Source organism: Zingiber officinale, chromosome 1A (genome assembly GCF_018446385.1).
Source record: "Zingiber officinale cultivar Zhangliang chromosome 1A, Zo_v1.1, whole genome shotgun sequence".
In the NCBI taxonomy this organism is placed as follows: domain Eukaryota; kingdom Viridiplantae; phylum Streptophyta; class Magnoliopsida; order Zingiberales; family Zingiberaceae; genus Zingiber; species Zingiber officinale.
In genome coordinates, this window is record NC_055987.1 from 22,216,935 (window position 1) to 22,233,278 (window position 16,344).

General features: G+C 35.0%; 2 protein-coding genes across 3 annotated transcripts in view; one reads left to right on the forward strand and one right to left on the reverse strand.

The window, feature by feature from the left end:
• Positions 1-725: 725 nt before the first annotated feature.
• LOC122020700 (probable WRKY transcription factor 13) lies at positions 726-3,825 on the forward strand. Of its 2 annotated transcripts, none has more exons than XM_042578708.1 (3): positions 726-1,061; positions 1,217-1,495; positions 3,503-3,825. In XM_042578708.1, the coding sequence occupies exons 1-3, from the start codon at positions 853-855 to the stop codon at positions 3,672-3,674; spliced, it is 660 nt and encodes a 219-aa protein (XP_042434642.1). In that variant the 5' UTR covers positions 726-852; the 3' UTR covers positions 3,675-3,825. The 2 variants fall into 2 exon arrangements, with proteins under 2 accessions (XP_042434642.1, XP_042434649.1); XM_042578715.1 differs by having other exon boundaries at positions 3,515-3,825.
• Positions 3,826-9,938: 6,113 nt separating this feature from the next.
• LOC121996880 overlaps positions 9,939-16,344 on the reverse strand; it is a 31,154-nt gene continuing 24,748 nt past the window's right edge. The window contains exons 3-4 of the mRNA XM_042551045.1: positions 10,179-10,650; positions 9,939-10,110 (exon numbers count right to left, since the gene is read on the reverse strand). Of these exons, the coding sequence (XP_042406979.1) occupies positions 9,939-10,110; positions 10,179-10,650 (644 nt within the window). The remainder of the gene's footprint in view (positions 10,111-10,178; positions 10,651-16,344) is intronic.

Below are 16,344 nucleotides of genomic sequence, written 5' to 3' on the forward strand. Positions count from 1 at the left end.
AACACACTCTTCTCGCAAAAGATATAATTATAAAAGGTTTGCTTAGTTTTTTTTCTTTGTTTTTTATTGAAATTTGAAATCAATGAGACACTAGTTACAATTATTGTCTTTACTCTGGAAGAGTAAATCTATATTCTTCAGGAAAAAAAACCCTATTAATTAAATACTTTGAATAACTACTGTTTGAAAGAATGTGATTATCTTTAAAATTTTAATTCAAAAAAAAAAAAATTCTTAAACAAAATAAAGGTGGAGTTGTCGTAGTTGACTACAAGTGGAATAGCTAAGTATGGGCAGCAAGAGCCAAAAAGAGGAGGAATATAATCAATATGCACCTCACATGATTTTATTCCCTTCAATATATAGATCTATTTAATTCATATAGACAATAACCAAAGTGCTATATAACTAACATACAAATATAACACAGTATATAATTAGACTCTCCAAACAATTAATTAGAAATTTAAGATTTAAATTTCAACTGCAGCATAATACAATAAATTAGTTGAGTATTTCTTGATTTACTAGGATGGTCAATAAATTTTTTTTATAGAATCAAATTGATGATCTCTAAAATTAATTGGTTGGAGAAATTAAATATCTCATATTAAAAAAACGTGAAGAAGATAAGGACTGATCAACTGTTGGTAACAAGGAAAACAGTATCAGATGCGTACTATAACTATTGGGTGATTGCTGTATAACTTCTTTTTCTCATTGACTTGGGCCTTGAGGCACCTTTCGCTAAATTCCTGTCCTTAATTTGTGAGACACAAGTGACAGAGATCGAGCCAGAAAGAGAGAGGTGAAGGATATATCAAGTTTGTGATTGATAAGGGAGAGGGATCGATGTTTCCTTCCACTTCAGGTGCAGCGAAGATGAACCAGCAAATAGGTTTGGTGGAGAATCCTCCGATCAGCAGCTTCAACTTCCAACCTTCTCTTCTTCCTTTAAGCTCTTCTGCTTACGCTACGGTTGGAGGAGGAGATCTTGTTCCCATACACGGAGAAGATGTTGGTCACCACCGTATTAGGTCTTCAAACAATATTGATTTAGGGTAAAACATTTTTTCCTTTGTCATGAGGACTCTATGATTCTGTTTTTTTTTGTTCCTTTCTTATACTTGTATATCAAATCCTTACAAACACCAAAACCAACAAGATCAACTAAGGATTTTTCTTTTGTGCGTGTGTGATTGGTAATTATAATTAGGTCAGAAGCTAGGTCATCAAAGGACAAGCTGGGATCAACGGAAGTTGGAATCGTGCAGATTCATGGCATGATGAGTAGCAAGAATGATAAGGTCAATAGCAGTTTGGCGATCGGTTCGACTTCGATGAGGATGATGAAGAAGAAGGGAAAGGGTATGAGAAGGAAGATGAGGGAGCCAAGGTTTAGCTTCCAGACGATGAGCGAGGTAGATGTGCTGGATGATGGCTACAAGTGGAGGAAGTATGGCCAGAAGGTTGTCAAGAACACACAACATCCAAGGTAACTGATTTATTTCCTCAGAGTAATTCTAAACCTGTGAAGAAATTGAAAAAGGAGGAGAGGGCAGAGACCACGAGTTTAAGTCTAATTAAGGTAATTAATCATCCTAATTAATGATAAGATACTTAAACGGTCTTCTCGTATGTATTATAAAGATCCTCTTCCAAGATTATGTCTAATGCAAATCTGTACTTGAACTAAAGCCTATTTCTTCCTCGACCATCAAGATTTTTTTTTTCCTTTTAGGAAATCGCTTCAGATATACATAGAAATCCACAACATATGAAAATTAATAACATGTTATAATCATATAAATGAAAAGTGGGAAGCATGTACACATGAATTACATGTTTGTGATTCCTTTTTCTGCAACTGTAGATCATCTCATTTCAAGGGGCGGTGCTGTAGGTGAATGATTAAGCAATCACATGTGCCAAAACAGAAAGGAATAAAGGCAAATTGTTAAGTGGTATGAAGTATATATGAAGTGCTAGGGCAAGGATATACAAGCAAATTAATTTCTTTAACTATCAGGATGTTACAATTATAGTACGAGTTCAGGTTTTAGAAAGGGCTTCAAATGTTTTGATCATTGCAAGCCAAAAAAGCTGGGTGGTAGGGCCCTCTTTGGATTGGGCAAGATCATGAGAAATGATGAGGATTGGAGACCCACAGTCAGATCTAGACAAGTGAACACCATCACTTAATTTACCTCTAAAAAAATTAGCACTTCCTTTGGGCGTTTGATTCAAGAGATTACATTTGAAACTAGATTACAGCAAACATATAGAGTCATGACATTGTGTGAGATTATGTTGCCAACATAACTAACCAGTAGATGATTTAATAGGTAGAGTTTTATTAGGAACTATTTAAATATATGCTAGCTTGGCCTTATCGCGTTTAACTTGGTTCTAGAGGCATGGGTCATACTTTAGATGTTAACATAATTAATTTTATCCAAGGTAGAAACACTGTATATTAATCAATTGATCTTTATTACATTGATCCTGCATTTTTTTAATTCTTCTAATTTTTTTTTTGTACTTTTCATCCCCTCTAATAATTTCAATTGTTCCAATTATAAAATTCACTGATTGTGTATGATATACATGCATTGGCTATTTTTTTTTTTTTTCATATTTGTCATCTCTTGAGTTAGACCTACCAGCTTGATGAATGAATTAATCAGATCAAAACTTACTAATCATATTTCTTATTTTATTTTAAAAATTAATGAAATTAATTAGTATGGGCATCATTGTTAAGAAGTTTCTCCATTAAAGAATAACGTTACATAATTTTTTTGCTTGAAAGGTCGCATATATATGGAAGATATGTGTTTCTCTATTTTTCCTCACGTGGTCAAATTTTTGACATAAATAATATATATTGTGATTTTCATAATATTAATAATTAATCTCTTTTAAAATAATTATTCTTCTCATGTATCTCACATGTTTCAACTTGTTTTCTTTTATATATCTATATATAGAATGGTCTCGGTATGGTTTTTCTTTATTAGTTCTATTTACTAGACTGTAAACTTATTATCAACTAAAAACATATTTTTCTAAAATCATGTTATCTCTTTTTATAAGTTTCAAAAGAAATTACTAATTAAGTCAACTACGATCATCATTAAATCTATTGTTTCTCAATTATGATAACAATAGTGTTATTGTACTTGAAAGAATGCAACTCAAATCTTATGAACAATTTCTTATATGAATTAAATATCTCTTATTATTATTTTTAAATATATACTTAACTTTGAAAATTCAAACTTAATATATAATTAAGGTGGTGGACCAATATTGGACTGCGTTAACAGTCTGTAGATAGTGAACAAATAGTCTTAATAGTACTACTGGAATGATCAAAAAGAGCGATGATTGAAATTGCAATCATTCTCTTTTTCTCTTATGCCTGAATGCTTTGTCCTTTCTGAATTAGTGTTTTATATATATATAAATCTAGTTATTGTATGTTGAAATTAATATACAGGAGCTACTATAGATGCACACAGGAGAACTGCCGGGTGAAGAAGCGGATCGAACGGCTGGCAGAGGATCCGAGGATGGTGATCACGACGTACGAAGGGCGACACGTGCATTCTCCTTCGCACGACGAGGAGGATTGGCAAGCCCCGTCGTCCAAAATCACACTCTTTTGGTAGTTACGTAGTTTAATATCGATCACCATCGTAATTAATTACTTACAAAGTCTTATGCACCCGCAAGACAGATATATATAATCTGCATGTAATGTATCAATTATATAAACATCTCGATAATTTTTTTTAATAATTATTTTAAGATTAAACTCTATGCATCATCGTGCATGTCGTCAGGGCCATGATACATGGCTGATGTAATCATTTATAAATTTAAATTTTATTAAACTAATATAATTTACAGAACTTTATAATAAAAATTAAATAAATTGAAGTGATAAAATACTAATTAATTAATTTAATTTTTAATTGAATTAACTAAAATTTTTAGATATAATTAATCTCGAGTAATTTTGGATTAATTAGTGAAAGTTCTCAGTGGAAGTTAAAAGTGAAGGAAGATGAGATTGTACAGCAACTGTGACTCGTGTTGATACCGAAAATTTAGGGAAGTTCTTCCTTGGCATTTCAACATCAAAAACAAAAAAAAATGGCGCTGCCAGATCCCACGGCCAAATCTTGCTCCGTTGTGGTTGAACTCCAACACTATCTTAGCATACTGCATATTTGTTTAATCAATGACAATCAAATCAAAGTGATCAACTCTCGGTGTGATCCCTCGGATGGATCTAGTGGCTAACGTATGAGGTATTATCATCATGAGATCTGGGGTTCAAATCTTAGCAAAGTCAAAATTAATATCTCCCTTATGTGCTAGTCACTATTCCAAAGACTAGTAGCCGCTCGTGATTTACCTCCTCCGTGTTGGCCCTGGGACGGGTTGGCGGAGGCGCTGGGGGCGAGCGTATTCACCTTTTGACACCATAATCAACCCTCGGTGTGTCCCCTCGGATGGGTCTAGTGACTAGCGTATGAGGTGTTGCCACAATGAGGTCTGGGGTTCGAATCTCGGCAAAGCCGACGTAAATACCTCCCTTATATGCTAGTCATTATTCTAAAGGCTAGTAGCCGCCCGTGATTTACCTCTTCCGCGTTGACCTTGGGACGGGTTGGCGGGGGCGCTGGGGGCGAGCGTATTCACCCTTTTTGCCACAATGATCAACCCTCGGTGTGTCCCCTCGGATGAGTCTAGTGACTAGTGTATGAGGTGTTGCCACAATGAGGTCTGGGGTTCGAATCTCGGCAAAGCCGACGTAATTAAATACCTCCCTTATATGCTAGTCATTATTCTAAAGGCTAGTAGCCGCCCGTGATTTACCTCTTCCGCGTTGACCTTGGGATGGGTTGGCGGGGGCGCTGGGGGCGAGCGTATTCACCCTTTTTGCCACAATGATCAACCCTCGGTGTGTCCCCTCGGATGAGTCTAGTGACTAGCGTATGAGGTATTGGCACAATGAGGTCTGGGGTTCGAATCTCGGCAAAGCCGACGTAATTAAATACCTCCCTTATATGCTAGTCATTATTCTAAAGGCTAGTAGCCGCCCGTGATTTACCTCTTCCGCGTTGACCTTGGGACGGGTTGGCAGGGGCGCTGGGGGCGAGCGTATTCACCCTTTTTGCCACAATGATCAACCTCGGTGTATCCCCTCGGATGGATCTAGTGGCTAGCACATGAGGTGCTGTCATCATGAGGTTTGGGGTTCGAATCTCGGCAAAGCCGAGATAAATGTCTCCCTTATGTGCTAGTCATTAATCCAAAAGCTAGTGACCACCCGTAATTTATCACTTCCGTGTTAGCCCTAGGACGGGTTGGCGGGGGCGCTGGGGGTGAGCGTATTCGCCTTTTGCCATCATGATCAACCCTCAGGGTTTGGCGGGGGCGCTGGGGGCAAACGTATTCGTCTTTTGCCACCATGATCAACCCTTGGGGCTCCTCCGTGTTGGCCTTAGGACGAGTTGGCGAGAGCACTGGGGGCAAACATATTCACCTTTTGCCACCATGATCAACCCCCGGGGTGTCCCTTCGGGATGGTCTAGTAGCTAGTATATAAGGTATTGTCACTATGAGGTTTGGGGTTCAAATCTTGGCATAGTCGAGGTAAATGTCTCCTTTATGCGCTAGTCATTATTCCAAAGGCTAGTAGCCGCCTGTGATTTACCTCCTTCGTGTTGGCTATGGGACAGGCTAGCGGGGACACTGGGGGCGAGTGTAATTCACCTTTTGTCACCATGATCAACCCCCTTGGTAAGATTGAGTTCGTTAGTGCAAAGAAGAGTTGCTACCATAAGGTAAGAGTTCGAATCTCGGCAAAGTTGAGGAAAAAAAAGCCCTCCTCCATACTGGCCAATTACAGTTTCCCGATTTACCTCCTCACAGATGATCGTGGGGCCGACTGTATGGGGCAGCAGGGGTGGCGGATTTCGCCTTTTTTTGTTATCATGATCAAGAGGTTTACCTCCCCTCAAGGCAGTGCGGTGATTGAGGCATTGTCACATGAGGTTTTAGGATCGAAACTCGTCAGTCCGAGCATACATGCCCTTCCCCATGTTTTGACCACTTGCATTAATGACTAGTAGTCATCCGTGATTTATCTCCTCTGTGTTGACCTAGGGATGAGTTAACGGGGGCGCTGAGACAAACGAATCATTTTTTTTACCATATGATCAAGAGGTTTACGGTTGAACTTAATTCCTTGACAATGATATCCTTCTCTTTAACAGCTACCCCTTTCTCTTCTGAACCCAAAAGGGACCCGAACTCCTCAGCTTCCATTGCCTCCTTCCCGTTCAGGACTTTCACCTAAATGTTGATGTATTCAATTTAACTGAATTAAAAAATTCAAATAAAATTATCTAAAATAAATATTTTTTAAAATAAATATTTAAAATAACCAAACTAAACTTTTAAATTTAATCGGTTAATTTAAATTAACCGAACTTGTATTTATCCCTAACTATTACCATCATATAGTCTTGATCCATAAATGTTAATCCACTATTACTGTCTCAATTCACTAGATATTCCACATGTTATAGATAAACCCGTCATATAGTCTTGATCCAAAAATGTTAATCCACTATTGCTGTCTCAATTCACTAGATATTCAACCTGCTATAGATAAACACACGGTTAAAGAATAATTTAAATATAAAGTGGCCAATCGACCTTCTGCATCTCTGGCGACCTCGATTCCGGCCAACCCACGTCTTACGTCGGCCAATCCTCCTCTTGCACCTCTAGCTCCTGCTAATTAGCCTCTGGTGCCGGCCAACCACCATCTTGCATCGGCTAACCCTCTTCTGATACCTCTTAAATTGAACTGAATTAATTAAAATTAAATCAATCCAAATTTTTTCAATGTAATTAAACTTATCAAATTTTCTAATAAAAATCGAGTAAATTAAATTGATAGAATATTGATTAATTCAATTTTCAACTTCAACCAAATTAACTCAACTTTATATGGCTAATCACGTGACACGACCTTATCTCTCCATTGTGTATCTCCATGCGGTACGATTGTGTTAGAAGACATAGTCAGGTCGTGTAACTAAATTATTTGAAATAATCGATATTTTTTTAAAAAAATTTGAAATTTTCAAAATAACTAAACCAAACTTTTAAATTTAATTGGTTCAATCGGTTCATTCGATTTAACTGAACTTTTACTCACCCTAAAATTTATTTTCATCATATAAAATATATACCATTAATATATCACTTTATTTTTGTTTGACAACCCAGAATTTTATTTAGAACCGAAATCAAATTAAACCTATATAATGTTTGAAAATTGATAAATATAAAATCATGCACAACAATTAATGTAAGTGTAATCAAGAAGCTGAGGGATCTATAGAAACAATATTTGGATGGAGACACTTTCTACTTCAATTTCGCTGAGAGATCTATGAAACAATATTAGGATGAAGACACTTTCCATTTCAATTCCGCACAATGAAATGAAGTCCAACCCTATACAACTTTACCTTGTTTGGTTGAGAAATAAAATAAGCCAAAATAAATTGAAAACAAAATTTTAAGATTATCTAAATATAAGAGAATTTTATTCGATTCCTTAAATTTTTCCAAAAATATTAGTATAATGATATCCGTTCTAAGACAAAGTTATTAACAAGATGGATTTAGATTTTTTTTTTTTAACGTTGGCAAACTATTATTAAACTTAATAATATTTTGTCCATTAACAGTAGATGTGTAGTGTGATACGAGCTTAGTGTGGCACGAAGTTTGGATGACATATCAGATCAAAGTGGTTTGTTTTAATTAGATACAAATTATCTCTAGGATTAGTGGGGACACCTAAATTATATATGTTTAGCTGTAGCAGCAAGGGAAAGGGAAGAACTGAAATAAAGGACACGTAAAACCTTTAGCTTGCTAATTAACCTGCAGAATTAACAGGATGAAGAAGTTAACTGTGGTTGAGCCAACAACTTCAAGGTGAGTGAAAATGGACAAAGGATTGGAGGAAGGCACAGATTTAATAAATCTGCAGCTTTCATTTGTATATGCGAGTCCAGTAGGATCTGAGATCCACTCCACAGAATTAAGTAATATCATGCATACTTATCTGCATCAAGCAAAGTCCATCTTCCAGTCAAATGTTTCAATATTCAGACTATTCAGATTCTTTTCCACCGATCCCAACGTCCTTTCACATTCTCTATCTACTAAATAAAGATTCTTTCATTCATAGTCTTCTAGAATTTATTCTATATTTTAACAATACATAACAATTATGCCGTTAAAAATCTAAACCCTAATTAAATAATTTAATATATTAAATTTGAAGGGGTTATATTATATGTAGTGGCGGATCCAGAAATTCAAGCATGAAGGATCGATCGTGATCAAGCGTGGCGAATTTTTTTTTTGAACCGTTAATAAAATCTATGTAATTAAAAAAATATTTTTTAAATAACTTGACATACAGGAAAAAGGCACAATATTATGAATAAACTCGTACAATAATATTAAAGTAGTCTACTAATGAATACATGATAATTGCATTCTTCGAGACTCCATCTTCTGAAAACGCTGTAAAATTGGCTCATTGTGGACAATATTAAAAACATCTTTTTGATATAGACTACCAAACTGTCATTCATCCATTCATCTCCAGTCTCGTTTCACAATTGCAGTAGTAACTGAAAGAAGTAATGCTAGCTCAATCATCCGATACACCAAAGGAAACACACGGTTCTTCATTGTTTCAATCATTTCTTTGCAAGAGCTCCCAAATCTGAAATGCCTTCAAACCGTTCATCTGATCTGACGTCATCAATATATGTTTCAAGTTCTTATTCAACTAATGTATGCTCATTCCAAGAAAAATCATCCTTATAAAAATGAGCCAGACACACTAACTTCTGTACATCAAATTTAGAGAATGAGTCCCTAGGATCAAGGCATGACATATAAATCAGCAAATCTATAGTAATTTCAGAAAAATGACTATCCATCTCATGTAGAATAATATTGATAACCTGTAATTTAAAAACCAAACAACAAAATAAAAAATTAATAAAGATGTTACTGTTTAAAAGAATTTAATTAACGATAATTAAATAAAAAAAATTATGAAGTTACCTCACAAAAGATTTCAACATGGTAGTAGTGATAAAAATTAATATTTTTCCATCTCTCTTCAAACGACTACAGTTGTTGATGTTATCTGTCATATTAATTATTTCAATGGAATGAGTGTTACAAAACTTCTTCACATCCTCAAGTAAAACATCCCATCCAGAATCTCTCAACTTTTGCAATTTGCCTTTCCATTATTGATCAAACGCATCACATTCACAATATTTTGATCTTTCTCTTGTAGAATGGTTGACAAATGATTTATGGTTGCCAATATATGTTTCATCAATAGTAGAATAAACACAAATTCATACCTCTCAATTCTTTCAACCAAAGTTCAACTCAAACTCTTAGAGAACGATCACCATCATCAATCAAATTTTGAGGAACCTCTATAACAGATGGTCACATTTATTCAATATGACATAAAGTTGAATGATTAGACTCCCATCGTGTATCTCCAGGTCTAGCTAGACTAGTTTCTTGGTTTAGTCCTCTACCAGAACTAATCTCTCCTCTTTCAAGAAGTTTAACTTTTCTATCATGTTCAAGTTATCGAAGTTTGTCGGCCCTTTTGCAAGATGATGTAGATGTGTTCACAACCGAACCAACAATCCACATGAAATCTCAAGCATATTGATTTGCTTGAGCAACAGCTGCAACCACTAGCTGGAGTTGATGAGCAAAACAATGAACATATAATGCATACGGATTTTCTTTCATTATCAGTGACTTTAAGCCATTATATTAAATTCTCAAGATATATTTGAAGCACCATCATATCCTTGACCCCTCAATCTCGCCACTGACAAACCATACTTAGCAAATAAAGAGTCGATTGCCTCCTTCAAACAAGCAGCTGTAGTTGTTGCAACAGGAACTACAGCCATAAATCGTTCAGTCACCTCTCCATGTTTGTTCACATATCTAATAACAACTATCATTTGCTCTTACACTAAACAATCACGAGCCTCATCAAGCAGTAAGTGAACCACCTATCTCCAAGATCAGTTAGAATAACATTTGTGGTCTCAACTGCACAAGCATTCACCAGTTGCTTTTGAATTTTTGGGATAATCATTTGATTATTTTCAGGTGCATTCATTCCAACAATTGCCACAACTTTTGGACATTCTGAGCTATACCATTTGAGCAATTCTAAAAAAATGCCTCTATTGGATGATGTCAAAGACTCATCACGTCCCCGAAAAGGCAATCCTTGTAACAACAAAAATCGAATTACTTTTAAAATGGTAGTCAAGCGTTTGCGATAAGCAACTTCAATCTCATGTTTCCCTGATGAAAATGAATACTCCACACTTTGTCTTTGATTATTGAAACCCTCAAACTGTATTCTTGCCTCATTGTACACACTACCAACTCCACCTACATGCTCATTGAATTTTTCAATTGCTTTTTTCCAATTTATGAAACCAGATCTCGTAAACACATCATCTTCTCCAAACCCTATATTACTAGATCTAAAAAGATAACACCAGAAACAAAAGGTTGTATATCCTTTGAAACACTATACTCCAACCAATCACGATCTTTAAACCAAACTTCTCTAAAACATCTATTGTCTTTACCCATTTTTTTTCTTGGAAAATTATGGCCTCGAAGTTAACAAGGGCCCATAGCAACATATTCTTTTTGAATACGATCTCTAACACCAACATCATACTCTTCAATCAATTTTCGTAAACCAAGATCAACAACAATTTCTACTTCATTACTCATATTTCCAATATTTTCAAATAAAATTTATGGAGGAGGTGGTGGTGGTTGTGGTGCAGGAGTAGACTTTTCATCGGGAACACTAGATGATTCAATTGCACTCCTAAGCCTCTTTGCAAAATATTTCAACCTTTTCTACAAATTATAATATACGGGGAAAAATTATCAACATAAAGTATTATTTTACTAAACTTAATGTGAATAATTTAACAATAACACAATTAAATTATTTAGCATCATTTATCATTCATCGACACAATTCTTTAAAAAAAACAAAATTAATTTAGCATAAATTATCAATATTCACAAATCACAATTAACTAACAACTAATAAAAAAAACTAATCTTATTACATATTTGGAGTTTATACAAAAACTAAATTATAAATTATCCAACAATCAAATATACAAAATCTAAATTTTCAATTATCCAACAATCAAATATACAAAAGCAACTAAACATTTAAATAATCAAAATTTTTAATTGTTAATTGTATCATTGTAATCAAGAAACAATAAAAAAAATATAAAACAATAAAATAAGATAAAACCCACTTAACTAAGGCTGAAGCTGCGGCGACGCGTCACGCATGTGACCGGTAGGCGGCAGGGGAACTTAGTTGCTCCGGGACCAGCTGTAGCTAGGAGCCTAGGAGGTGGCGGCGACACAATAGCCTGCTGGGTGGCGACAGACAATTTCTGTGACTTTGTTCGTCGGCTCCCTTGCGAGTTACGTCGGGTGGTGCCGCGACAGGGTTTAGCCGAAGGCCCGGAGATCCCGCTGGCTGGTAAGAGCCGTTGGTCGGCAGGAGGTGGGCAGCGCCGCGGAGGCACAACAGAAGAAACACGGTGGCACAGTAGCAGTCGGTAGATAGGCGGCGACACAACGACAGAAAGTTGGCTTCGGCAGAAAGAAAAAAAAGAAGGCAAAGATGTTTTCTTCGTGAGTGGCATAAAGAAAAAACAGAGGAGAGAGAAAAAGGAAAATAAAAAATAAGCCGAATTTATATATGTAAACTTTGTTCAAAAAAAAAAAATGAAAGTTTCTTCATTTTCTGTTCGTTTTTTTTCTCCGACGACTGTGAAGAGACCCCAAATTCCTTTTTTTATTCCGTCGGCAAGGGGGAGGCGACTGCCGACGCCACCCCCTGGTAGATCCACCCTTGATTATATATGGATTCAAATACATTTTATTAACAATAATAAGTTGTTAATGTGTTATGAGTTATTATGTGGATGGCCCCATGGAGCAAGATATATAAGAGAAGAAGCTCATTAATTTGAGCATAATCTTTGATTCAATTCAGTTTTTTCATCTTCCTCCTCTCTTCCCTATTGAGAAAGATTACGGATTACCGTCCATTCCTATAGAAAATCATTCCGCGCTTGCAGCCACTCCGGTGATAAGTAAGATCAATGACTTTGGCAATGGATTCAGGTTAGCCCATTGTTAGCTATTGTTTCGATTTTTAATATTGCCTTAAAAATACATGATAGCTAGATCTTGTAATTGATGCATCATATGGATTATTTTTGATGTATCGCTATTCCTTTCAATTGGTATCAGAATTTAGGATTAGCTTATTCTCATCCTTTAAGGCACAATACATTGATTACACATTCGATTCCATTTGATTGAGCAAAATTAATATATATCTATTGAATATAGCATTGATAGATTAGGATTTAACATAAGGATCTAGTTTTTGTATTATTTGCGAAGAACACGATTGACGATGAAAATTTAGGGGGTTTTCGAGCTAAAAATCATGTTTAAAAAGTCAAGTTTTCTGATATCAATTGATTGGTGAAGGTCGCTAATCAATTAGTAAGTGTAAATTTGGGTACAAAAGCTCCCAAGTCAATTAGGCAGATCGATTGATGTTTACCAATCGATTTCCATAAGGACTGATTGATTGGGATGCCTAAAATTATGCATAAAAGGGCTAGAATCTATTGAGCGACCAATTGGCACCAATTGATTGCCATGAGGATCAATTGATTGATGAACTTGGGTTGTGTACAGAAGTGTTTAAAATTGATTGGTTGTGTTGTGTCCGAAAACCCAATTGTTCAATTAAGAAGGTTATTTTAATAGTTTAAATTTAATTACGAATTTATTAATCAATTATATTAAGAAAATAGTAGAATATAAATATGTATAAAATTTACAGAGACTTATAAATTTTATAGATTCATCTAAACAATATAGTAGTCAAGTATAAATTTATATTGTGTACATAAAATTAACTAAAAGATTAATATATCTATATATACATAACGTGTATATATAACATGTAAAATATGTAGTGTATATAATAACTAAGCACTATAATATTATAACATACAGATTATATATATATATAATTCGATTCAATATCAACTTGATGACTCGGTATGCATATGAAATTTATATAAGCATGGATATAGGTTTTTATTATAAAAAATATATATACATAAGACTTAGCATTTATAAAATCTATCTAGTATGAAAATTTATATAATTTAGTGGATAAAATTTAAAACAAGTCTTAAAACTCCTACCTTATATAAAACCCTAACATAAAGCTCCACCTTGTTTTTGGATTTTTGCTGGCCCTAAGCCCCTCACCCTCACCAAGTTCCACCAGTTCTATAGCTCTAAGGGAGGACAAGAAGAGGGAGTTAGTAGCTAAAGATTTGAAGGCATGCTCCCTATCTTGTTAATGCATAGTTAATTTCTATAGTTTGTAGATTTCAAGTACCATAGGTTGATATTCATGGTTGTTTTTGGGAGCATGATGCTCTTGCTTTAGGTTCTTTTCCCACACTCTACAGGGGCGTATAGAGGAAGGATTTCAGTTTTCTTGAAAGGATAGTTTTCCTCATGAAATTTTAAAGGAGGTCCATCATGTTCTTGCTTTATAAGTTGTGCATGATCTCTACTTGAGTTATGTGTTTTCTAGTTCTATGATTTGTTGTAGTTCGGATCCTATAACTTGCTGTTCTTAGCTGATATTGGAGTATGATGCTCTAGATTAGGTCCTTTTCTTATGCTCCCAATTGCTTGTATAGATGTGGAACTTCATATATTATAAGAGGTGGTTTTGAAACCTTTTGTTAGGTTCATATATCTTAGTTTAAATTCAATTTTTAAGAGTACCGTCATCTTAGGTGGATTCGGAATTTTGTATGCTCAAATTGTGTTCTAGAATTTCTAAGTTTTAGATTTTTAAGAGGAGATTTATTCATTGATTTTAGGGAGTTTTTTACCTTGATGCTACACTACAATTGCTCCATGTTCTTCACATATCATGTTTTATTTTAGTCCCTCAATTCTATGTATGTTTAACTACCTTAGTTTAGTTTCGATTTGTATCATGATAAATGTTAGGAAACCAGTAACCTAGCAACTCATCAAAATGATAATAGTTTTTAATCCTCTGGACTTAACAAGTAGGCCATAAACCATGTCTTTGATGACCTTTCATTGTAAGAGGTTGTTGATATGCTAGTTTGTTTGATATCACATGTTATAGTGTAATTCGGTTTGTATCATTCAAGTTCTATGAAATTAGTAACCTTATTAACTCATTAATGGGATGAAATTTTAGGATCTTTAGGGTTTAACAAGTTAAGCTATAAATCATGTCTTTCCCTTACAATCAGGCTTAGGTCCTTATACTTGCGTTCCATTAGAAGTGACATTCTTCTTGTTGCTCTAGATTGATTGTATAATTTGTAAGGTTCGGATTTTTATGAATTCCTATGCTCCCTTGTTTATTTAGAGGATGATTCCAAGTTAGCTCCTAGAACTTGTAAGTTTCGGAATTTGCCTTGTATGCTTAAGCTTATGATATGAGGTTGCATGCTTACGTTTATGATTACAATTATGTCATGTCTAAGTTGATATGCATGCTATGCTATGTTGATGCACAAACCTATGTTTAAACTTATGTTATGAATTTACATGCTTATGTTAAGATTTACGATTATGCCCATGTTTAAGTAAGTATCAAGTTTATGTTAAGTGCATGATTATGCTTATGCTTATGCCCATGTTTATGTAATTATGTGGTTGAGTGTGACCGGTGTTCTTAACCCAGGAGCTCACTAAAATTTTATGTGGTTGAGTGTGATCTGTGTCCTTAACTTGAGAGCTCACCAAAATTCTATATAGTTGAGTGTGACCAGTGTCCTTAGCCCTGGAGCTGACCAAAATTCTATGTGGTTGAGTGTGACCGGTGTCCTTAGCCCAGAAACTCACCAAAATTCTATGTGGTTGAGTGTGACAAGTGTCCTTAGCCTAAGAGCTCACCAAACTATGTAGTTGAGTGTGACTGATGACCTTAGCTCGGGAGCTCACTAACTCTATGTGATTATGCTTATTTTCATGCTTAGCTTATTTATATGCTGATGCTTATGTTTATGCTCATCCTCAATATGTACGTTTATGTCATGCAAGTATGCTTATGCCTATATTTATGTACATGCTCATGATTATGTCTATTTAATACTTAATTTATTTACATGCTTATGCTTATATTTATGCTCGTATGCCTATGTTGACACCTATGCTCATGTCCATAATATGCCAGTAGGTAAATCCTAAGTTAACTAGCTTGAGTATCTCTTAGTACACTAGATTATAGACGCTAACTATTGCATAACCCGATTCTAAATATGCTAAGTCTCTCAATTCATGGATGGTAATTTTTTTCCAGGAAATGAGATGAACGAGGTAGGAGGCATTGACTAGTGAGCCAGCTTGGGATAATGATAGTACAACCTGAAGGCCTTTCCAGTTTAGTTTCCACATAGCTAAATGTTTCCTTTTGTAGAATAAGATGGCGTTTGGTTCTTTCCTAGGAATTGGAATGAGAATGAGAATCATAGTATTGTGAAATGAGAATGGATACGAGCATTGATATCACTTTTAAAAATAATATTTAGTTAATTGAATATTTTCTATCGGAATAAACTGAAATTTCTTTATTTATCCTTAGAGGAAAATAAAAGAAAAAAATAGATGTGAGAGAAAGTTGAATATGGGTGAAATAAATGATGAGAGAGAAAGTGTGATGAGAGAGAAAATATGATGGGAAAAAATAAAGAGAGAGAAAATATGATGAGAGAAAATAAGGAAAGAGAGTGTGGTGAGAGAGAGAGCATGACGATAGAGGATGATAAGAGAGCAAATATGATGAGAGAGAAAGTGTGATAGGAGAAAATGAAGAGAGAAAGTGTGATGAGAAAAAGTAAGGAGAGAGAGTGTGTAGTGGGTGAGATTGAGGAGAAAGAAAATATAATGAGAGAAAAAATATGATGCGAAAAAATGAGGAAAGATAGTGTGATGGAAGGAAAAATATGATGAGAGAGAAAGTTTGATGAGAGAGAATGAAGAGAGAGAGAGAGTATATGATGGGAGAGATTGAGGAGAGAGAAA

What these genes read in the sequence shown, in the direction of transcription:
- LOC122020700 (XM_042578708.1), top strand. Translation starts at nt 853, where the DNA reads ATGTTTCCTTCCACTTCAGGTGCAGCGAAGATGAACCAGCAAATAGGT. An exon ending in TCAAACAATATTGATTTAGG is followed by an intron (nt 1,062 to 1,216) that starts GTAAAACATTTT and finishes AATTATAATTAG; the next exon opens with GTCAGAAGCTAGGTCATCAA. An exon ending in AAGAACACACAACATCCAAG is followed by an intron (nt 1,496 to 3,502) that starts GTAACTGATTTA and finishes ATTAATATACAG; the next exon opens with GAGCTACTATAGATGCACAC.